Genomic DNA, 22544 nt, shown 5'->3' with positions numbered 1-22544 from the left:
CTTAAAGACAGAATGTGAAATAAGCAAATACATGAAAGGGTTGGAGTAACTCTAGTGGCAGATAAGATTAGAAAGAGTAATCTTAAATGATGTGGTTGCATAAAATGTTGGCCTTCTCATGATCCTATTAAGATAGTAAATATCTTAGATATGATCTATATATGTTAAGAAATATAGTGATAGACGTAAAAAGACTTGGTTATAAAGCATTTAAAATAATATTTTTTATCTAAGATTTAAATGAGAATTTTACTATTAATAGCATAAAATGAGGAAAAATGATTTATGTAGCCAATCCCACATAATGGAATAAAAAATATTGTATATTAAAATATTCAGGCATATATATATATATATATATATATGAGAGAAAAAATTTAAACTTATTAAATCTCGATAGAGATTAAAATTAAGTTTAAATTTAAACTTATTAAAGCACGATAGAGATAGGCTTTGTTTGTTTCTTTGTTTTCAAGATATTTGTATAGTAAAAAACTGCTTTAAAAAATAATAAGATAATAACTCTATTGTGGGCTAGAATATACGAGGTGTTAGAGTCAGAATTTATGGAAGTCTGATGTAGGTCAGTGGTCAGGTGAAAGTTCGGGTGTCAGTTGGTGGTCAGGCAGAGGTCCGACGTCAGTCGGTGGTCCAGCGAAAGTCCAACATCAGTTGCTGGTCTTGCAAAAGTTCGACGCCAGTCTGTGATTCGGTGGAAGTCTGGCGTAAAATATCGACCAAGCAGAAATTATGATTGTGTCGAAAAAGTAAAGGAGTAAAAACCCTTTTATTTAAGCATAGGTGTTTTTCAAAACGAGCATTTAGCAATTAAGAAAAAACACTATTTCAAACAAAACCTTAATCTTATCCTAACTAATTTTTGTTAGAATATCTTGGCTTTTTATTATTTTCAAATATAAGGTAAAAAATATTAATGCTGATCTAAAACTCAAAATAAAATTGTAATTTAGTTTTATTACATTTTCCTAATATTTAGTTATTGATCAAATACAATGCAAAAAATTAAACAACATGTAATACTCTCTCCCTCAGTTTATTTAAAATATTTTTTTGCATGTCGTAGCACAACTCGTTGTACGGAACTCTCACGATGTTGTAGCTTAAAGCATCTCAACACACCTATGCTTGGTGGGCAAATTATTGCGTCCGGTGTCCGGATTCGCCTGGACACCAATACAGTGTCGTCACATCACCAAAATACATCGGGACCCAGTGCATTTGGATGACATGACGTCACCGGATTGGAGGTCCGTACATCGGGTGACCGGACGCAATAATTCACCTGCTTGGTGACATGTATGGGCCGAAATCCCTCAACTAACAACTAATAGCAATAAATAAAAAAGAATTAAAATATTTTATTTTTTATAGAATTAAAATACTTGATAAGCTATTTGTGATGGCTTATTAGGGTTAGCCATTATTAGGGTTAGCCATCATCATAATTAACTAATGGAATAAATTTAAATACTTAGATTATTTTTTATTGTGAAGACAAGCTATTTATTCTTATTTGTTGATATGCTCATTTATTTAATTAAAATTTCATTTTTAAGCTTGATGAATTTACCATTAATAAGCTCAATAAAACTCATTCAATTAACTAATAATTTATTTGTTGATTTATTTTGTTAATAGGATCAATAAGACTAATCTTGCCAATTAACAAACTGTTTAATAATTTTATTCATTAATAGATTTAATCATTTAACAATGTGTGTTTTGTCAGCTAAGAAATAGCTCAATGGTATGAAAGAATTAAAATATTTGATTTTTTTTATAGAATTAAAATATTTGATAAGCTATTTGTGATGGCTTATTAGGGTTAGCCATCATCATAATTAACTAATGGAATAAATTTAAATACTTAGATTATTTTTTCTTGTGAAGACAAGCTATTTATTCTTATTTGTTGATATGCTCATTTATTTAATTAAAATTTCATTTTTAAGCTTGATGAATTTACCATTAATAAGCTCAATAAAACTCATTCAATTAACTAATAATTTATTTGTTGATTTATTTTGTTAATAGGATCAATAAGACTAATCTTGCCAATTAACAAACTGTTTAATAATTTTATTCATTAATAGATTTAATCATTTAACAATGTGTGTTTTGTCAGCTAAGAAATAGCTCAATGGTATGACTATTTAAGCTTCTTAAAACAGGTTTGTGGTAAAAAAATTAAATTTTTTGTCAAAAAAAAATAAAAAAACCATCCCAAATGAAGCATTAATCAACTCACAAAACTAATTTATTTGCCTAAACAAGTTCTTTGATGTACAATCAAACTGAGCCGATTCTATTTGTTTGATTTATCATAATGTCAGTATCTTAGGCTTTGTTTGAGACGGCTTTCTTATTATTTTTTAAAACAATATTTTGGACAAAAAAAATTATTTATTTTACGAAAAATCAATTTTAAAAAGCATTAAGAAAACCGTCCCGAATGAAGCCTTAATTTCATAATTGTTTGAATGATTTAATTCAGTTTCATTTTTAATATAAATCATTTAAAAATTAAATCAAATACACATTCCTATTTCATACCATTGACTGACGACTAAGCAACACTTACGAAAAAGTCCAAATAAATAAATAATTAAATAAAATAGTTACACATACTTCATTTTTTGGAATTATTTCTCTTCCCACAACTCCTGAATCTCTATAACAAAGGAAGCACTCAAATTCCATGAATTCTAGAAGCCTCTAGAACATAAATTATTTGTTTTAAGTCAATGCCATCAAATATTATGCTAAAAAGTTTATACTAATTTAAATAATTTCATATTATAAAATTAATATTTTCCTTGCTGGACACCATCCAAAATGAACAGAAGAGGAAAACATTAATTTTATTGGAAAATAAATAAATAGATCAAAGTAGCATCTCCTTTACCATTGACGATACTGTGGACGTGCATAAATCTGTACTAACAATTTATTTATGGAAGTGCTTAGGAAATTCTTTGAGAAACTTTCCGTTGCTTAGCTTTATTGGTGGGTGCTCGATTCTCTCGAGCGGCAGCGGACCCAATCAAGTGCAGGCAAAGAAGTTTCTGGGGTGGGTACCTCTTCTAGGACAGACGAGGATTAGTTACGCCGCCAAGCGCCCTTTCGGGAGTGACAGCGAGTGAATACCCCGTTCCAACAAAAAAAAAATTCTTCGAGGGCTGAAATAGGAATTTTTTGCAAAAAAGGAGTGCCTGAATCTACTAACAAATCAAACCAAATGCACACTGGCATAGCCATGAAAGATATGAAACGTGACGAGCATAATTAGCAGAAAAAAAGCTTCGAGTACTGTGGGGTTGGGGGCCATGAAATGTACAGTTGTTTTCCATTACAGATTCTAAATCTCACGCATCGTTTCAGAAACAAAGTATATATAATTTTGATGACACTAACCGGTCAGTCGCGCTCACTGATGGCAGTCAGGTGCTCATCAATTTCCTCTGTAGATAGCACTTTAAAGATAGGATCATCCTTTCTGACAACTCCCACCTACAAATATATCAAAAAGATGTCGCTGAGTTTGTTTTTTTCAAAATGGAAGGCCGAAATACAAGAAAGTAATTCTGTATGATGCATGGCAACAGAGAATAATAAATAAAAACTTAGTACATAACAGCAGCAGCAGCAGCAGCAGCAACAGGCTCTTTATTTCATTACGTAGGGTCAGCAACATGATTTTTTTTTCTTCCTTGTGTCTTATTCCGAGACAAATTCTTATTTAAATCTAATAAAGAAATATCATTTTTAATGCTTTCTAATCAAATCATTTTATGTCTACCTCTATTTTTTTTTTAATGTCTACCTATATCTTTTTTAAGATGGGTTGTATTTAATACATCTATTCTCCAAAAATGGTCATCAGAAAACTGACATTTTATGTATCAAAACTATCTAACGTGACTCTTTTGAATCTTATCTACCAAAGGAACTACTCAAACCTTTCCACGAATATAATTGTTTTGCATTCTGTCTCAAGTGTAAAACCACTCATCCACCTAAGAATTCTCATCTCTATAACACTTAATTTTCTGCTTCTCTTTTAATGACACAATAAAGCATAAAGCATTGCAGGTCTCACTACCACCTCTCAACAAATATATAGATTCCAAAGTAGACCTACCTAGCATGAATCCAATTTGATTTTGAGAAACATTGGTATCACATCGTAATCTATACTCAATTACTCTCTCCCATAATCTTATCGTATGACATATTAATTTAATTCTTCTATAATTCACAAACTTGTGCGCTAATTTTATTTTAATAGGAACCAACACACTCTTTCTCCACTCATGTGACATCTTTTTAGCTATGATGCACAAACAAGAATATGACAATATGAACACGATATGACACGAACAGGACACACGTCAATTATTAAAAATATAAGACATGAACACGGGTTGGACACAATATTATAATTTTTATATCTTAATGATACAAACACAACAAACAACACAAGCCTTTATCCCACTATGTGGGGCTGGCTGCATTAATCATTTTTCTCCATTGTGTCATGTTAAGACTTAAGAGTTAAATTCTCATTTAAATCTAATAAAGAAAGGTCATTTACTAAAATATTCTAACCAAGATTTTTTAGGTCTACCTCTACCTTTCTGAACATAAGTCAAATCTAATACATCTACTCTCCTAATCGGGTCATCAGAAGGTAATCGTTATATGTGACCAAACCATCTACAGCGACTCTCTCTAATCTTATCTTTCACATATGCTCGTTCTGTATCCTATCTCTAAGAGTAAAGCCACTCATCCACTAGAGCATCCTCATCTATGCAACACTTAACTTAATATTATGCTTCTCTTTTAATGGCCAACATTTTGCATCATAAAGCATTGTAGTTCTCACCGTCAAATTACATAATTTTCTCTTAAGTTTGAGGGGGACTTTTCTATCACACAACAAGCTCGATGCATTCCTCCACTTCAACCATCCAAATTGAATTCCACTAATAATATCCCCATCTATTTCACCATCACTCTAAACAATAGACTCGAGATTATCTAAAACGTGTACTCTTATTAATGACTTGATTGCCCAAAGTCACAATCCCACCACTATATCTATTACTAATAAAATTATACTCCATATATTTAGTTTTAGGCCTACTCAAATGAAAACCTTTAGACTCTAAGTCTTACCTCCATAATTCAAGTTTACCTTGTACTCCCTCTAGTATTATCAACAAGAAAAATATCATAAGCAAAAAGCATACACCGAGGTACAACCTCTTGCAAATGTCTAGTCAGAACATCCAGTGAAGTCCACCAATGTCTAGTATATCTTAAAGATAATGCATAAAAATTGAATAAGTAGAATACTATGAATAATTGAGAAATAATAAGTCATTTAACAAAAAATTGTGCTCAAATGATTAATATTAGAATGTCAAGAGTCGTGGTGGATGTCATGTTAGGCATCGAAAGAGGAGATGACAATGTTGCCGAGAGTCGGGCATCAATGTTGTACAATGGGCATCAAGTTTTGATGTTGAGGCAATGTCAGCCCTTGATGTCGCGATGACATCGATCATCGATATTAAGATGATGTTGGACAAAGATGAGATGTCAAGATGGTGAGGTTTTTTTTTTTTTAAATAGCGGGGGCGTGATTATGGGTGTAGAAATTAATGTTGTCAAGCGTCAATGTCAAGACATCATCATAATTCAAGGTTAAGATGGTTGTTTTGACAACATCAGAGAGATGACATCATGCTCTGTTGCCCTAGTTGTAAACTGCTAAAGAGAGATGAAAATGAAAATGTTCGAGGAACAAAATATTGAGTATGGGCGATTTATTTGGGGTTGTAAGAGAAAATAAGAAATTTTGTTTTTTTTTTTAATGAATAAAATTTTGAAGTATAAAAAATATATTTTAAAAAATTCATAAATATTTAAGACAGGCGTGTTGGACATGCAGGTCCAATTTATTTTAAATTATTTTTTAATCGGACACATTTTCGGCATGTCCAACACGTGTCGAACGTGTACCATGTTCGATATGTGTCAGACATTGCATACCTCTTTGAGGAGAAGTATCGACGCATCATATTGTTTTGGTCTTCAAAATAATATTAAAGAGTTTAATAAGCTAAAAAATTCCTTAATCTACTAAGCATTTCCATACTTCTATTGGAATATCATTAAGTACTACTGTTTTTTTCACACTATGTTTTTTCAACCTTTCTAGCTTCAATTTTATGAATATAATAATAAAAATAAAAAAATTTATATTTTTATTCAAAGTACTAGGGTCACTAAAGTCAATCTTGTTCTCACAACCTTCATTGAAAAATTTATCAAGATCTCTTCTAAGAAAAATAATTTTTGACTTTCATCCTTAATGAACTTCACTTGAACAAAAATTTTATTTCTCCTAACTCTTTATTTGACAAACTTATACATACATCTTTTAGCTTTCTTAATATCTAATCTATTATATAAATCATTAAAAACTAAAGTTTTTAGCTGGCAATAAAAAAAAAATTGTTGAATTCATATTTAGGATGCTTTCCTATAAGACTATTAATGACCCAATTCAATTCTATCTAAAAAATTATCTTGAATTCGTTTTATCTCAAACGGAGTCGAATCTTATTATAAGAAAAATAGATCTAGTTTTTCAGTAATCTTCAATCATGGAGTTTAATTTAGAAGGATAAATTTTAAATATACATATATATTGATGATTAGTATAGTACATGATAAGTAAAATAGATCAGATATTAAATTGATTAGATAGATGTGTTTAATCGTTTTTATTATAAATATAAAATCAAAAACAGTTTTCTCCAGCAATAAACTAAAAAATGTCAATTTTAAGAGAACTACATTTCAAAATGAAGCCTATGGTAATTATAATTTTTGGAGTGAACTTTCTCATATATATCATAAAAGTCATAAAATAGATGTTTCATTTTTTTAATGTTTTCATTAATTTGTATCTTTCTTTCCTAACAAAAGTATGAAATATTTAAATATGAAATACTTTATGAATCAATATGAAATTATGTAAATGTAAAGAATTTAAGTTGTGCTGTTGATATCACTGCCAAATATGTTAACAAAAATAAAAATGATAATAATTCAAAAGACTATAATAATGCTTTTTCACATTCTAATATCACTCTCTCAAAAATAATTTGAAAAGATTTTCAGAGTTTTAGCACAATTGAGCGGCCACTATTCTTTGGCTTCATTTTGAATTTCTTCTCTATTAATTTTTAGATTTAAAATTTTACTTATGGAAATCTTCTCATTCTAAAATTTTAAAAATTGAAAGAAATAAAGAGATGTTTTTTCTATATCTATGATAATTTTTTATAGCCTCGATATTGAGAGAACACTAGTTTGAAATGGAGCATTCTCATGGCCCATTCTTTAGATGTTATCTACTCTTGTGTGATAGGATAAAAACGGTAAGTAAAAAGAATGTTACCGGAAGACAAAAATCAACACAATAAGATAGCCGTTACCTCAATCTCAGTGGCCTTGAAGTCCTCCTGTAGAACTGATTGCAGGGCAGATATTGCAGTCTGCAAGGAAATGTCATGTACCCAATCAATACAAGAAGTTGATTTCTTAACTGTCGGATTTCTCGGCATTAGTCATGCAAATTTATCAGAGCCGTTGTCGTTGATTAAAATCAAATTTTCATTTTGAGTGGCTGGGTTTAAATCCATCATAACTACATGTTATTTATTTCAAACAGATCCCCTTTTTTCCCGATATAATTCCTTCACTATTACTCTCCAGGAACACAATGAAAGTCAACATATGCAGCGTTTCAACTTCTAACATTCTAAATAATGCAAGTTGCATCGTTTAGTCTAAGAGTGAAACAAAAATGCATAAAAAATTAAATACATAGTTGTACTGTGAATGTCGTGACACTGTTTATCTTCAAAAGCCTACGCTCGCCTATTCCCAGCCAGGTGAAGTGTGTTAGATCCATAAAAATAAGATGGCTATTTTTCTAAAATGACTCGTTCAGAAAATAAAAAGACTTGGGTTTCGTTTGAAACGGCTTTTTTGTTACTTTTTAAAGCAGCTTTCTAATATAAAAATTAAAACTTTTATACTAAAAAACTGCTTTAAAAAGCAATAAAAAATCGTCCCAAACAAAACCTTAGTCCAAAAGGTCATAAAATTTCAAGGATGCCAAAAGGTAATACGAATTTCCAACATCCAAGGCATACCTGCACAGTCTCCTCATATGATAATGCAGGATCATTCTTCATTTTCTTCTCGAGAAAATTGATTGCTTCTTGCTCCTTCAATCCAGCACTTGTTGCCTGAGCATATGCTTACAAATAAAAATTTCAAATAGCATATTCAAAAGTATGGCGTAGATGCCAAAAGAACCAAGACAAGTGCAAAATGAAATGACAGAAATTTGTCTAATCACTACGAAGAAACTGGTTCTACATGGAAATAAAGTTGCAAGTTTGCAGCATTACCTTACTTTTTCTAAACAATGTATTCGTACATATGTTGTTAAATTAACACAAGTAGGGCTATTAAAGAGCTTCAATTTTTTAAAAAAGAACTAAAGCAGCTGCATAAAACACTATGGCAATCCAGGACAGAGCAATATAGGCTTTGTTTGGTATGCCATGCCAAGCAGTGCTCATGTTAAAAAGTTTCCTCTAATCGCATAGAGATGAATGAATTGCCCTAAAAGAGAGTGAGCATTGGAAGTTACATGAAGTTCATAAAAAACTAGGAGTGTATAAACAAAGTGGAAGTCCACGGCATTGATGAAGCAACAGTTCCAATTTAATCTCAAATACTCCTTTGACTGAGTGAACAAGTAGTCAAACAGTCATAAAATGGTTTTTAATTTGTTCTGTACATTGTTCTTAAAGTCAGAATAAGTCATCAAGTGGTCTATGTGCGACGCCGTGCATTATACACCTAATTCCACATTTATTTATTTGTTTTCTCTGGCGCGGGGGATTAGACCTCGTAAAAAGGTGGACCATACCAAAAAACGTAGTGTCATACAATATAGAGATTTGAGTCAGCTCCACATTGATTTCTTAGATACCATGTTAAATGTGCTTACAAAGTTCTATTATGTGTGCTGTCCTAACTATTACTGCTTCATGGAAATGCTTCTATCGTATCAAAAGAATCCTAGTCTAAAGTTTCAGGAATAAAAAGATGACGAATGCCTCCAAACAATAGAGACATCAAACCTGCTTGATGCAGCATGTGGGTACCAATAAGGACGTTCATACAGTCATGCCTCATGTTCCTTTTTATCTAATTCCATCTTTTATCTAGGATCTGCATTCAACTCTTCTTCCTTTGTTCTGCACCTACAAGCTTTTTGTGGAATTCCAACACACAAATGGTCTAGATCTTTGTTTTTTATGTGTACTCCATTTTAATGGTGCGATCTTCGATCACTCCAATTGAAATTTACAAGAAATCTGCGCTTACAGATCTGAAATTCAACATCACTAGTAGTTGGAGCCAATATTCCTACAATGACACTATGTAAATCATTTACACAGTAGGATTTAAAAAGCTAGGAATAAACAACATTTAGCACATCTTTTTGCTTATTTCTTTCCCTTCAAAATGAAGAGAATGTTGATGATTTTAGTTATCCATGTATGTATGTTGTTTTGTAGAGGTTACATTATATTGACTTAATCTAATTCCCACAAGCGTAATACGGAGTAGGGATTTCTGTATTACAACATTCTGCAATGCATTCAGAAATCAAGATGGACGATGTACCAAAGCACTAACAGGACAGCAAAGTGGGAAGAGTGTCACAGAGAAGCACTAAACCTACGATATTAACCGCAGAGAAGCGCTACATTTATGAAATTATCAGGCTTTGATAGTTTCTGTGATTATCAACTTCTATGTTCTAAAAAGGACTCCTTAATCTTTAGATGACCTGGAAATTTGACTTTGACAATTTGTCGACTTTCATTTCTAGCGCTAGTTGAGAAAATATATTGCCTACTGAGATGATAGTAAATAAAATACAATTGATGCAGATAATACTGGAAAGCATCAAGTTATGCTTGCATGCACAGCTGTTAATTCAGAATAAAGCCTGCTAAATCTGCAAAAATCAATAAATTTTACCTTTGTGTAAAATACTATAATCTCAAGTCATTTGCTTTCAGTTATAGTTTATCATCTTGGTAACAAGACACTTTATAACATGTTGAAAATCATCAAAGCATCCCACATAACATAGCCGATCCAAATAATTCAGACAATGAGGTATGCTAATGATACTAGCAAACATCCTCATATGCAGTGCATGAATAAAAAAGAGCAATAACTTTTTAGTCCTAAATAAGATTTGCCAAAGTTGACAATAATTCAATAAATATTTTCCTTTTGTAAGGTGTTCTCCACAAGATATACTACAGAATCCATGAAAGAAAAAATATTGGTATGAAAGCCGAAAAACAAATCTGTAATAAGTACAACCATAGCCATTCACAAACATTACTATGGATACGAGACACTCAGATAAGATGAATTACAGATAGATAAAAGCACAAAATACATCCTGCAACGCTAAGATGGACCATAATATAATCACAACTAGGAAAACCTAACCATATGCAAATAGATGTTGAATTCCAGAATAACACTCCTAAAATTAACCTTAAAACTTTACCATGACTTCAATTGCGTAATAAGATACTAGGAAAGAGTTTACAAGGCTAAATACCTTGTGACCAAAAAAATGACCAGCTGGGTCACATTTGAATAGCTGAGGTCCTTTTTCTTCATCAATGCCCAATATCATTGCAGCTTTATGCATCACATATAACGGGGGTCAGAAACTCTTAGAAGCAAAATAAGCACCCATTGCTTTGATCAAAACCTTTTATCTACAACTAAAGAAACTGACCTACTCCAAGTGGTCGCATGTAAGCATGCTGTGTATATATCTGTGATTTGTCAGCTATCCTGTAGATGAGTCGGAAAGAACAAAATACTTATAAAAAAAGATGATTGGAAAGTTTTACAGCATTTCTAAGATCACCATGGAAAAAACTATCACAACGATTAAAACCTTGGAACCATATCATAGATTTGGTCCAGTCCTAACATGCATAATAAAGGTATCCATATTCTAGCAAATAACTAAACCTTCTTAGTCATAAAAATCAAAATAACATTCTCTCTACAAGCCTATAACAACCTATAACATGTTATAATCACTATATGCACTCTATTTTCTAACCAAAGTATCAATATTACGGAATTAAAAATAGAACATCAACAAGGATGAACTCTTATGATGCCTACAGCCCATACGTATAAATGGCCAAAAATACTGCAGCAAAAAAAGAAAATCAACTTCGCACAAAAATCAGTTCAATTTCATAACTAAAAAGGTTGCAGTCCCAGAAACATCAAACACCTAAAGGACTCAGTCCACAGATCACAATTACCAATTGTAAAGCAGGAACAAGAACACCTCTTATAGCAAATAAGACTCGATGGCTGTAAAAATTATCTTTGCGCTGATCTTCAAATATACATAAACCCTCACATATGGTTTTATTGGTTCAAAGGCAGACCGAGAAAAAACAGTAATAGCCAACAAGAATTTTCAGGGGACTTACATAAAGAGCACTCAAAACTATCTAATTTACATATTTCACGTATTTACTATTTACTTAATCCAAACCCCTCCATTAACACATCAACCGAACTCTTTGGATACTCACCGGAGCTCGCAAGCGAGGGGGCATCAATGGAGTGGGGAAGAGCTCCCACATGCGTGGGGAACGGGACCACAAGTGGGCGGAAATCACAGATAGGCAAGCAGCGGCAAACTCACAAGCGGGTAGGGCAGCAAGCTTGCTGGTAAGCAACATTAGAGCTCACAGGCAAATGACAAGGGAGCTTGAGACTGCCGCATTCTAAAAAAAAGTCTTTTAACTGGGGAGATGTTATTTTTTAGTTTATTTTGATATTTTAGGAGATATATGTATATATGTAAATAGAGAAGTTTATGTATGAAATACGTAAATTAGATAGTTTTGAGTGCTAGGTATGTAATCCCCCAAAATGAAAAGAAATAGGAAATTGAGCTGAGCGTTTATGCCTTCCCAAAATGAACAAAATAGTTTTATACATTAAATTGAGAATAAAAAAGACAGTTGTTCACACTTAAAAAAAGCCCCATAAAAGATAAATCAAAGATGAGATTCAAAAGAAGCACAAAAACTTTCCCAACCATTTAGGCTTTGTTTTGGTGAGCTACAACAGTAAAGACTGCCACAGCAGGCTCTCCCATTGTGCCTGTGCAAACAGTTTTGTGAATTCAATTTTTAGTAGTTTGCACCAAGACAGCCATCGTAAAAAGAAACACCAGTGCAACAGCAGGCGGGAACACATCATGTGCTGCCGGACACCCCCAAATAGGACCTTAGACTTTCTTTAGCATTAAGTGAATCATCAGGGTGTAAATACAAATGAAAAATAATTTCCTTTCTTCTTTTATTTTGGAGCTGGTAGTCAAATAATCATTGTAAAAATAAGCAGAGTTACAAAATGTAACCATACAGCAAATATTTGCATGAATCGTGCACTACTGAGAAACATAGCTAAAATTTGTGGAAATAGCAGGTGCCTTACCACTTGGCAAGAACATCAACAGGCATCTCATATCCCCATTTGAACCGGAATTCTGCTGCTTCATTCCTTGCTTGTTGAACCAAAGACCTTGCGTCAGCTAGAAGAAAGAAAAGTAAATGGCCGTTGGAATTTCCATAAAGAAAAGCCGGTGATGTCAGCATCAGAATTATACGATGCATGAATATCAATATATTACCAGTAAATAAAACCAAAGTCTCATAGCACAGCAATAATATAACAAAACCTATGCATCAGAGAATTCAAACAAAATAATCTAGAAAGGAAGCGTCGTGGACATGCACAAGTTAACACATTATAATAAAGAATTGTTCCAGCATCTCTAACTGACTGAAAAAGAACTAGTCTTGGTATTTAAAAATAGAAACTCAAGGGAGATTGCTGGGGTCAATCACGAGATCAAAAATGTTTAAAATCATAATTCCATCGTAGTTTGTGCAAGTATTGACATATAGACTATTGGCTGTGGTATCTAGGAAATATAACCACGAGATATCTGCCAACAAAAAGATCCCGACAGATCACTCGAGGTCAAATACTCGAGATGAAGCTTGGATGTGAGTGTTGTGGTGGTCAACCCCAAGCATTTGCTGCCAAAAGACCCCAAGAACTTGTTTTGAGGTCGAGTCCTCAAAAATCCAAAGTTGCATGATTATCACCTGGCTAGTACAGCCCTCGAGGATTCGTCATTGGAAAATCTTGATAGATCACTTTGAAGTCAAGATCTGAAACACCTAAAGTTGCATAGTGAGCACTAATACGTGGCATCTAGGCAATTTAATTCCCAATGAGCCATTGGAAAATCCTAATAGCCAACTACAAGGTCAAAGCGTCAAATATTAAAACTTGCACTGATAACACTAGTATGCGACATTTGACCTATATAACCCCCAAAGATTCACCAGTGAAAGCTCATGACATAGATGGGTCCCCAAGAAATAAAAATCAATAAGCTCTCCATGGCTCTACAGCTTAAACAAAAAATATTTCCACAAAAGTGACCCCCTACTAAAAATTACATGCATACTAGAGGCAATTTTTTTGCAAACCCTTCGGGGCTAGAAACAATTTAGCTATGCTTATCAAGCAAAACTTCAAAAACTGACAAGGAGATCTACATTAAAGTAGTTCAAGACCTAGAAGTTAAGAAAATCTAGGAAAAATATGTCCACGCACCTAACTGATCGACTAAGTTCAAGGAACTCATGGAAGGCGAACATCAAGCAAAAGCTAAACTTGCAAGCTAGAAAAGCCAAAATATATCGCCAAAGCCAAGAAGCCCAAGTGAAGGGGCACGATAAAAAGAGGACTCAAAAAATAAAATATGGGACTAGCCTTAATAGCTCAACAAATCCTCAAAGATCAAATCAAGCTTACTCCCAATTCACAAACCTATGGGTGGAGTTGACTGAGCAGATTTTACATGCTCTTGAATTGGAGTTTACAAAGATATGGCTTAATAAGTCCGAGGATTGAGCCGATTCTTTCCAAGAACACAAACTCAAAGCCAAAGCTCATCACGAGGATTAAACAAGCAATAATAGCAGAATGTAGGCTTGTATATACACATCAACCCAATAGAGTAAGGATTTACATCAGCAACACTAAGAAGTGCCACCAAAAGTAATTTTCTAAGTTGAATGCCTAACCCACTGCATCTTAAAGAGATTTGCAAGAAAAATCAATAGAAAGTCTAGTGGTCTCCGAAAATTTTGCTCACCCACGGCTCTCCACGTGATTCTAGGAGAGTTTTCAGAAGGCATATTGATCATAGATAAGACATTGCCCAAATATTTCACCCTCATTTGCGAGGACTTTAAGATATGAGTTCATATTTCTTATAGATGCAAACCCCTATGGTTAATTATCCCACGCAATAATGAGAGAGCGCTTCCGATTAAGGCTAATCTTTAGATAAGTACCGAGTACCTTCGTATACGAGCAACATATTTAGATGTTTATGATTAGAATTTTATTACCTTGTGTTTAAAGGAGATGGTGGAGGGAATGATAATGAACTTGATCAAGATCTCATGGTTTTGCATCCCAGGTTGTTATGGTCCATAACCAACTTAGTCAACAAAGATAGTCAATCCAACCAAGCCAAAGAATCTTTGTTGGTAACAATAGGTTGCTTCGTACAATGTACCTAAAAGACTTTGGGTGGAAGTTTATCTAAGGAACAAATTCAAGTCAACCTTAATTTATAGAGGACTTTAGGCCTTATCAAGTCAACTTGATGATTCATTACTCAAGAGTATTAGTTGTTGGGGAACATATAGGCTCTGGTCGTGATCCTTTATCTTGTGGAGCCATTGGGTCAAACCACCGGTCAGAGAGCGTCAATCGCAATTGTTTACTATATAAAGCGCTGAGTCAAACCACCAATTAGAAGACGCATGACACATCTTTACTGGTGAGAGATTATTTGATAATAAATCTCAGTGATATTCTCGACTAGATATTTATTTTTATGAGTTAAAATTATGCTTGAATTCATCACTTTCATCAAACAATTGCAAAATGTGGATGAATTTTTGTGTTTTGTTTTTTAAGTGATAGATTTTCATTTGAACATTTATATTTTGAAAGATGCTAAATTTTAAAATTTTGATAAAATTTACCCCTCCGATTGAAATTAGCTTCTAGCATGGCTATCATTGGGGAAAAATAATTAATTTAAAAAGATAAAGGGAAGGAAAACATGTAAATCAAAGATAACATAATTAGAAGTTATGCCCAAAGATTTATGTAAATTGGGGTTAGTGGATAAAAGTTGTGCCCAAGGATTTATGTAAATTGTGCTTAGTATAGCATGCATCATTCTTGGAATTAATGAGAGTGATTTATAAAATCGACTACAAGGCTCATATAACTCTATATGATAATCATCTTCATCATACAAAAGCATACAATGATTCTTTGTGAGTTTTATGATTTTATTTATGTTCCCGCAAAGAATCAAGACACAAGTACCTTAGCAAATGATTAGTGGTCCAATAATCACCCTGCCAACCAATCTAAAGTGGGTGGTTGGATTACAATGCACTTCAAGAAATATAAAACATAAATGCAACTTCCAACAATAGCTTTGAATATGAAAATATATTTGAAGGTTATTTTGCAGCAAAAAAAAGAACAATTCAGCAAGGAACAAAGCAGAGCAATATGAAGCAATTTCTTACATTATTTAGTTAGAAAATTTGATTATAAAGCAAAGTCAAATACGAAGTGAGAAATCTATTGAATTTTTTTGTATCATAACAAATATTTTTCTTCCCTCTCGCCTCCCTCCTTACCTTATATTCTTCAGGCTAAACAACAAAACAATCATGAGCAACATTCATCATCATTTTAACCAACTTTCATTCATTCTTGCTGAGTATTACCTGAGACATTGAACCTATTCTTCATGAATCATGTTGAACAATTTCAATTCACGTTACCTTAATACTAGCCCTTCTCCTTCCTAGTCTTTTGATAGTAATTTTATTTATCATATAATGGGTAAATTTTCTACTCTTTGTTTTATATATCTAAATTACCTAAGTTTATTTTGAATTATCTTAACTTCAACATATGCCACTTCAATTATTCATCTTGGTTACATGCTAAAAAATTTATGTCGATATAATTAATATTTAATGTCTAAACGTTGTACAAAAATCTAACACACACAAAAAGTTATAGGAGATCAAAGAAATTTAATGTGAAAAACCCATAAAGAGGAAAAATCATAAGGTCTGACCTAGTTATATCAACCCACTATATAATAAGAGATACAATAATCCTCCATTCCTCGCAATTGAAGAAGATGGAAGTACTTACAGTACAATTTTCTAATTTCCCCTATAGCGATTATAAAATTCAGATGTCCACTGGTAGACAATTGTAAACCCAACAATAGGGTGAGATCTTGATAGAATTCTAGAACAGTAGTGGCCATTGATTAAGGCGGTCATCAGTGGTGATAGCCGAAAATTGCAAGAGAACTTTTTAGTTCCCTCAGGTATTCTGCTTCCCCCTTCCTGTAGAGAATGAGAATCTATTTATATGATTTTTTGCATGTGCATTTTGGTAAACTTGATCTAAATCCAAAGCACACAATCGAACGGTCCATATTGATCTCCTTGATCGTAGATCATTTATTAAACATTTAAATCCCTTAAAAATGTCATAATCGAGTGATCTTGGGCTCATTAGATTTGCCTTATCGAGCCGCTCGATTTACCTATCAGCATGTCATAATTGAAAGTCATTTGGTCAATCAATTTGTGTAGAAACTTTCAAACATCATTTAAGTACTTGATTTAAGCTTATTTAGAGTCGAATCGAACCATTTGTAGCGTTGATAGATTTGTTTCATCGAGATGTTCAATTCGACTATAAGTTTGTTGAAATTGGAGTTTGGATGATCCTAAATTTAATCTTGAAAGTTTATCATTCAAATGTTGCCTCGAGTTTCATGCCAATCAAGCAAATTTTTGATAGACTTATCAATTTTATATAATTATTCCTTAATTATCCTTCTTAGACTTGCCACATATTCTTCTTAACATTATCACATCCATCCTGCTTAACTTAGCTATTAACAATCTTTAATTTACCAACGCTAAGATTCAATTAGCATCACTAACCTAATTACAATTTTGCATGCCTTGAAGTCTCGGGGATATCCTGTTATCACATAATGCTCATGTGTCTTTCTTCCATATTAGCAACATAATTTTACTCTAGAAGTAATATACTCATTTACATCCTCGTTTTTCTACATAATAAATTCAAATATACTTAAACATATCACACTTAAGTGACACTTTATCCTCAATAATACTGTTGGATGATTATTAATATCATTAAATAATGAAAAAAAAAAGTGCAATTGCCATCAAAATTAGAGATCTACAGTTTAGAAAAATGCGGGATGCAAACCTGTAATCCCAGTTGCCAGCAAGCCAAGGTACTTGGTAATAGGAAAGAGATGAGTGATGCTGGTTTGGTCCAACAACTTATCCTGAATAATGATACCCCATATATCAGGCATCAAAAGATAAAAACTTTACATCTGAATTTGCTCATCAACAAAAGCTTGATAAAAAAAGATGCCTACCGGAACCTTCTTCTGCGTAACGACGCAGACTGAATCCTTCCCTCTAACGCCAATGGATGTGACGCCCGCAGCCTTCACCGCTTTGAACGCATACTCTGTTTCCAACGGAAGAAATCAATGGTGAATTGCACGGAAATGAAAAAATCTAAGGCTCCAGCGTTACAGAATAATGTGGTGAACGATCATTTGAGATCGATCAAGGCAAACAATAACTTGAATATGACTCAAATAAATTACGGAAGATTGAGAGAAACAAAGCTTACCAACTTGGTAGAGGCGTCCCTCTGGAGAAAAGATCGTGATGTGGCGATCGTATCCGGCCCCAGTTCCCCGGCTCATTGTTCTACTCGCTACTCTTCCAGCAATATCTCTTCGAAATGCTTATTAGGGCTCGAAGTCTGCTCGGCTTGATCGGAAAGAATAGTTTGCCTGCGCTACAAGAAAAAGGGTGGGGGCACATTGTATCATTTTTACATATTCAACCCCTAAAGCTTCATTATTACATATCACATTAATTTAAAAAATATCACTTTCATCCTTATGATTTTGAGTTCGTTTGAGAGTTAGCTTGAGACAGCTACTAACTTTTTAAAGCTGTTGACTTCATAGTGCAAAAAGTATTTAAAAGCGAAAAAAATAATAATCAAATAAAAATTGTTGTTGCAATATGAAAAATAAAGTTTTAAGAAAATTATCGCATACAAAGCCTAAGTTCCAGATGCAAACAGAGGACAAATGACGGTCTTGGTGAATTGGTGAGATGATAGGAATAGGTGGAGTGAATCTCTGATCTGGAGAGAACGTACATTATCATGTGGTAATATAATAGTTCTATCTCAAAACTCACTGCCATTGCTATTGTCGCCCCCACCTCCGTAGCCACTTGCCGCCATGTGACCATCGTAGACCACTGCTAGCACCCATCGTAAGCCAACACCATTGTGGACTAATGCCAACGCCGACCATCACTGTCGTCAGTGTACTTCCTCTGAGCACCCCTGCTGCTTACCACCCACAGTCGCCTCTAGCCACTAAAGACCACTACATTTTTGCACTTTACCTTGCATTAATTTTACTTCAAATCAATTTTTTTTTTTAAAAGTAATCTCACATATTATATAATCATCAAAACAACTCAAAGAATTCCTTTTACACCTTATTCTTTTTTTAGACAACCATACAACCCTTTAATGCATGGAAAAATGAATACATCTCGATCCATATTTTATAAATTTACAATTTGAATTGTGCTTAACGACTAAGGATTATTCTGATTATTTGTTATTATACATAATTTTATTGTAACAAATTGTGTAGTTTAGAATACATGAAAAATAGATCATACATATCACACACGTTTTACATGCACCCCATACATATAGAAATATTGTTGGCATGTCATGAGTTAAGTAAAATAGCAATGATTTTGTAAGAATAGCATAGAATAAAAAACTAATAGTTAATTTTGTTTGAAATTTATTTTTATTTCATAGTCATGGATGTTCTCACTGGACATTTGCAAGAGGATGTACCTTGGTGTATGCTTTTTGTTGATGATATTCTTCTTGTTGATAAGACTAGAGATCCCGGCATCCACCGGAGGAATAACCGAATTCAAAGGTGTTCTTAAATGAGAAAATGATTTAGAGCATTCTGATTTTTTGTGACCAATAACTTTACACTGCTGACAAAAGCTAGGAACATCTTCAAAAATTACCTTTTGAATATACCCACACTTCTCCGGACCTAACCACACTGAATCCGAGTGAGATTTTGAGATATCAATTTCAACCAGCAAACGAGCCACCGAGGGACGCGAACCCACCGCCGTCGCATTATCAGTTTGAATCGGCCGCCCAAAAATTGATCCCAAACCAAATAAAATCTTGGAAGAAAACAGGTGAGGACGCAAACCCAGGAAAGAAACCCACACCGGGACGATCGACGACTCCTCCGACAGATCAAGGAGAGGCGACCATTTGATGATTTTCATGAAACAACCAACAACAAAATAGGACCGGTGAGCAAAAATTCTACCATAATCTAAATCGTTATCAAGCTTAATCAACACATTTGTTTGATCTAACAAGGTTACCGAAAAATCACCGGACAGTTTAAGGTTGAAAAAAAATTTCCGAATGGAATCCAACACCGGACGTTTCAAAGGAAACTTACCAACTAAAGCATACTCGAAAGGTTTAGCAAGATGGAAAAACTCATCCTCTGAAAACCAGAACGCCGGCAAGCCACGAATGGTAGACACACGACATTCAGGGAAAGCAGTCGAAACCGATCCAGAAAGCACATCCTTGAATGATTTAGAGTTCTTACCTTCAATAAAACCAGGATCCATACGTTTATTAGCCATGGAAACCGCGATCTCACCGGCGAGAGAGAAGACGGCGGCTAGGGTTCACGAAGGGGAAAAACCCTAGCAGACATGAGGGGAAAAGTCGGGGCTCTTCGCTCACTTGTCGACTTGACTCTCTTACACCCCTAATAATAACTATTTAATTATCACATTTAGATTGAAGAATTTATTTACGTTATTTCTTTCAACTCCTAAAATAAGTGTCATGCAGTAATTTTACCCTAATCAATGTCATCCTTAGGTATATATACTTGCTTCAAATATAATAACTTCCAAGGAAGGGATCTCTAATGTTTCCCCTTCACTAACGAGAGCAAGACAAGTTGCTTCACCATGCTCTACAAGTTGTTCCAAATTCCTATCCTTTCTTAAGAAACTCCTCTAAGCAAATTGGCTTTAACATCCTTCAAACATTTTCTTCTACTCAAAATAATCTTTTTAGCATGCTTTGTTAAACACTTTTAAGCCAAGTATACCAATCAAACCCATTTAGATGTCATTTGGTTATATTCCCTCTTAACAAGAAGAAATTATTTTGTACAGAGACATGATGCAAAACGTCATCCGAATATCAATCAGAATGCGTCACGCTAGCGGTACTGAGCCGTGGTACGAAGCGAATGGGTGACGTGACACATTCTGGTTGGTCTCCGGACGACATTCGACTTCCGCACAGACTAATTAATCCTTAACAAGCTAGATAACTTTTTATGAGTGAATTGCAACAACTCATGACCTTATAACTTATTTTCTTGATTGGAGTATGGCTTCGTTTGGAACAATTTTTTTAATGCTTTATTTTTCATATTGTAAACCTAGTTTTTTGTTTGACAATTATTTTTTATTATTTTTCAATAATTCTTTGTATTAAGAAGCTATTGTTTTCAACAACTTTCTCCATAGTAGCTTTACAACCACATTTATAAAAAGCTACATCAATCCCAAACATACTTGACAACAACGTTTATATATATTTTGTGCATTTTCATTCTCGCATGTGCTATCATAATCATATTTTAGAGAAGAAATAACATGTGATGATCTATTAAGGCCAACAGAAAGAGGCATATCTAGTATAGTGGAGCAGTCAGTCATGTGAGTATCCCTCCACTTTTTTTTTGGACTTGAGTCAATTAAGACAAAATCATATACATCATTCACGCAAGTTTCGAATCCATAACCTCTTATTTGATAGTCAAAACTCTCGAGTCTCAACCAACATATCAAAATGAACGGCATAGTACCCTCTTATATATTCAGTATGTTTAATTATTTATCATAAATTTATCTGTTAAACATCTTATATTTTAAATATAAATATTTAATAAATTAACAAATAATGATGTTTCATCACATATTTAGATACATTTTAATAGATAGTGTATGGCATGTTTGCAATAGTTTTCTAACTGCTTTATTTTTAAGGCTATAATTATAATTTTATATAGTTATTATTTCTTTACCCTTTTTTTTAATTTATATGATGTAAAATAATTTGTTATGACTTTCGATTAGGATAACTAAATTATTTTTTCTACAATTTTTTTACAATTAATTTTATAAAATGCTAATTATATATATGAATAATGACGTGTGTAGGGACAATCAATTATCATATTGAAATACATTTAATATGATATATATGTAAAGAACGTTAAAATATTGAAAAGGGCTGGCCCCCAGCAATCAACATCCATGAAATCGACTCGGTGGGCCCAACAATATCTCACCTCTGGTTATGAATTATGATATCCTAATCCGATTAGTTTGCGACCTCTTAAATCTTTATTAATAATTATACGAATAGGTTAAAACCCATTTATCAATCGCTTATGGATTTATACTAAAAATATATGTAAAATGTATTTGGGATTTTTATAATTTTTTTAAAGGTGATTGTAAAGCTATTATGAGGGAAGTAACTTTTTAGAAGCAGTTATAAAAAGCAACATTCTAATACATAAATTTTTTGAAAGTAGTGAGAAACGAGAAACTGCAAACGTGGTTTGAAAAAAAAAAAATAGAAAGTTATTCCAAACAAATTCTTAATGTTAATGAAAAAACTAACTTAGGGTCTTTTGGGACGACTCTAACATTTTGTAAAGTAATTGTAAAGTTGTTGTGAGAAAAATAACTTTTTTGAAAGTTGTTGTGGATATTATAAATATGTTCTTTTCTAAAAAATCGAACAATTATTTTCTCATAATATCAAACATTCACAACTATGGTTGTAAGAATATCTTCCCATCATATAAATTTTTGAAAAGCGGTAAATAAGCAACAATCAAATTTGTTCAAATTGATTTATTAACTCATTTTTTTATAAAAAAAAATGTTTTATTTTAAATATTA

At 33.1% G+C, this 22544-nt stretch overlaps 1 protein-coding gene across 1 annotated transcript; it reads right to left on the bottom strand.

Moving 5' to 3' along the window:
* Positions 1-3240: 3240 nt before the first annotated feature.
* Positions 3241-18246, bottom strand: LOC110116637 (proteasome subunit alpha type-6). Its single transcript, XM_020850302.2, has 9 exons — positions 18085-18246; positions 17822-17916; positions 17644-17725; positions 12694-12790; positions 10955-11013; positions 10772-10854; positions 8259-8354; positions 7536-7595; positions 3241-3531 (listed from the first exon to the last, which is right to left on the bottom strand). Exons 1-9 carry the CDS (start codon positions 18158-18160, stop codon positions 3439-3441), a joined length of 741 nt encoding a protein of 246 aa, XP_020705961.1. The 5' UTR covers positions 18161-18246; the 3' UTR covers positions 3241-3438.
* Positions 18247-22544: the final 4298 nt, after the last annotated feature.

The sequence above is a fragment of the Dendrobium catenatum genome, unplaced genomic scaffold (genome assembly GCF_001605985.2).
Source record: "Dendrobium catenatum unplaced genomic scaffold, ASM160598v2 fragScaff_scaffold_1378, whole genome shotgun sequence".
NCBI classification, from domain to species: domain Eukaryota; kingdom Viridiplantae; phylum Streptophyta; class Magnoliopsida; order Asparagales; family Orchidaceae; genus Dendrobium; species Dendrobium catenatum.
The sequence above is the reverse complement of the archived record's forward strand: the minus strand, read 5'-3'. Positions and strand labels throughout refer to the sequence as shown.

Coding starts and splice junctions, on each gene's coding strand:
- LOC110116637 (XM_020850302.2), bottom strand. CDS start 18,160: ATGAGCCGGGGAACTGGGGCCGGATACGATCGCCACATCACGATCTTT. Junction 12,791..17,643: donor GCTGGCAACTGGGATTACAG/GTTTGCATCCCG, acceptor TCTTTCTTCTAG/CTGACGCAAGGTCTTTGGTT. Junction 7,596..8,258: donor CATATGAGGAGACTGTGCAG/GTATGCCTTGGA, acceptor ATTTCCTTGCAG/ACTGCAATATCTGCCCTGCA.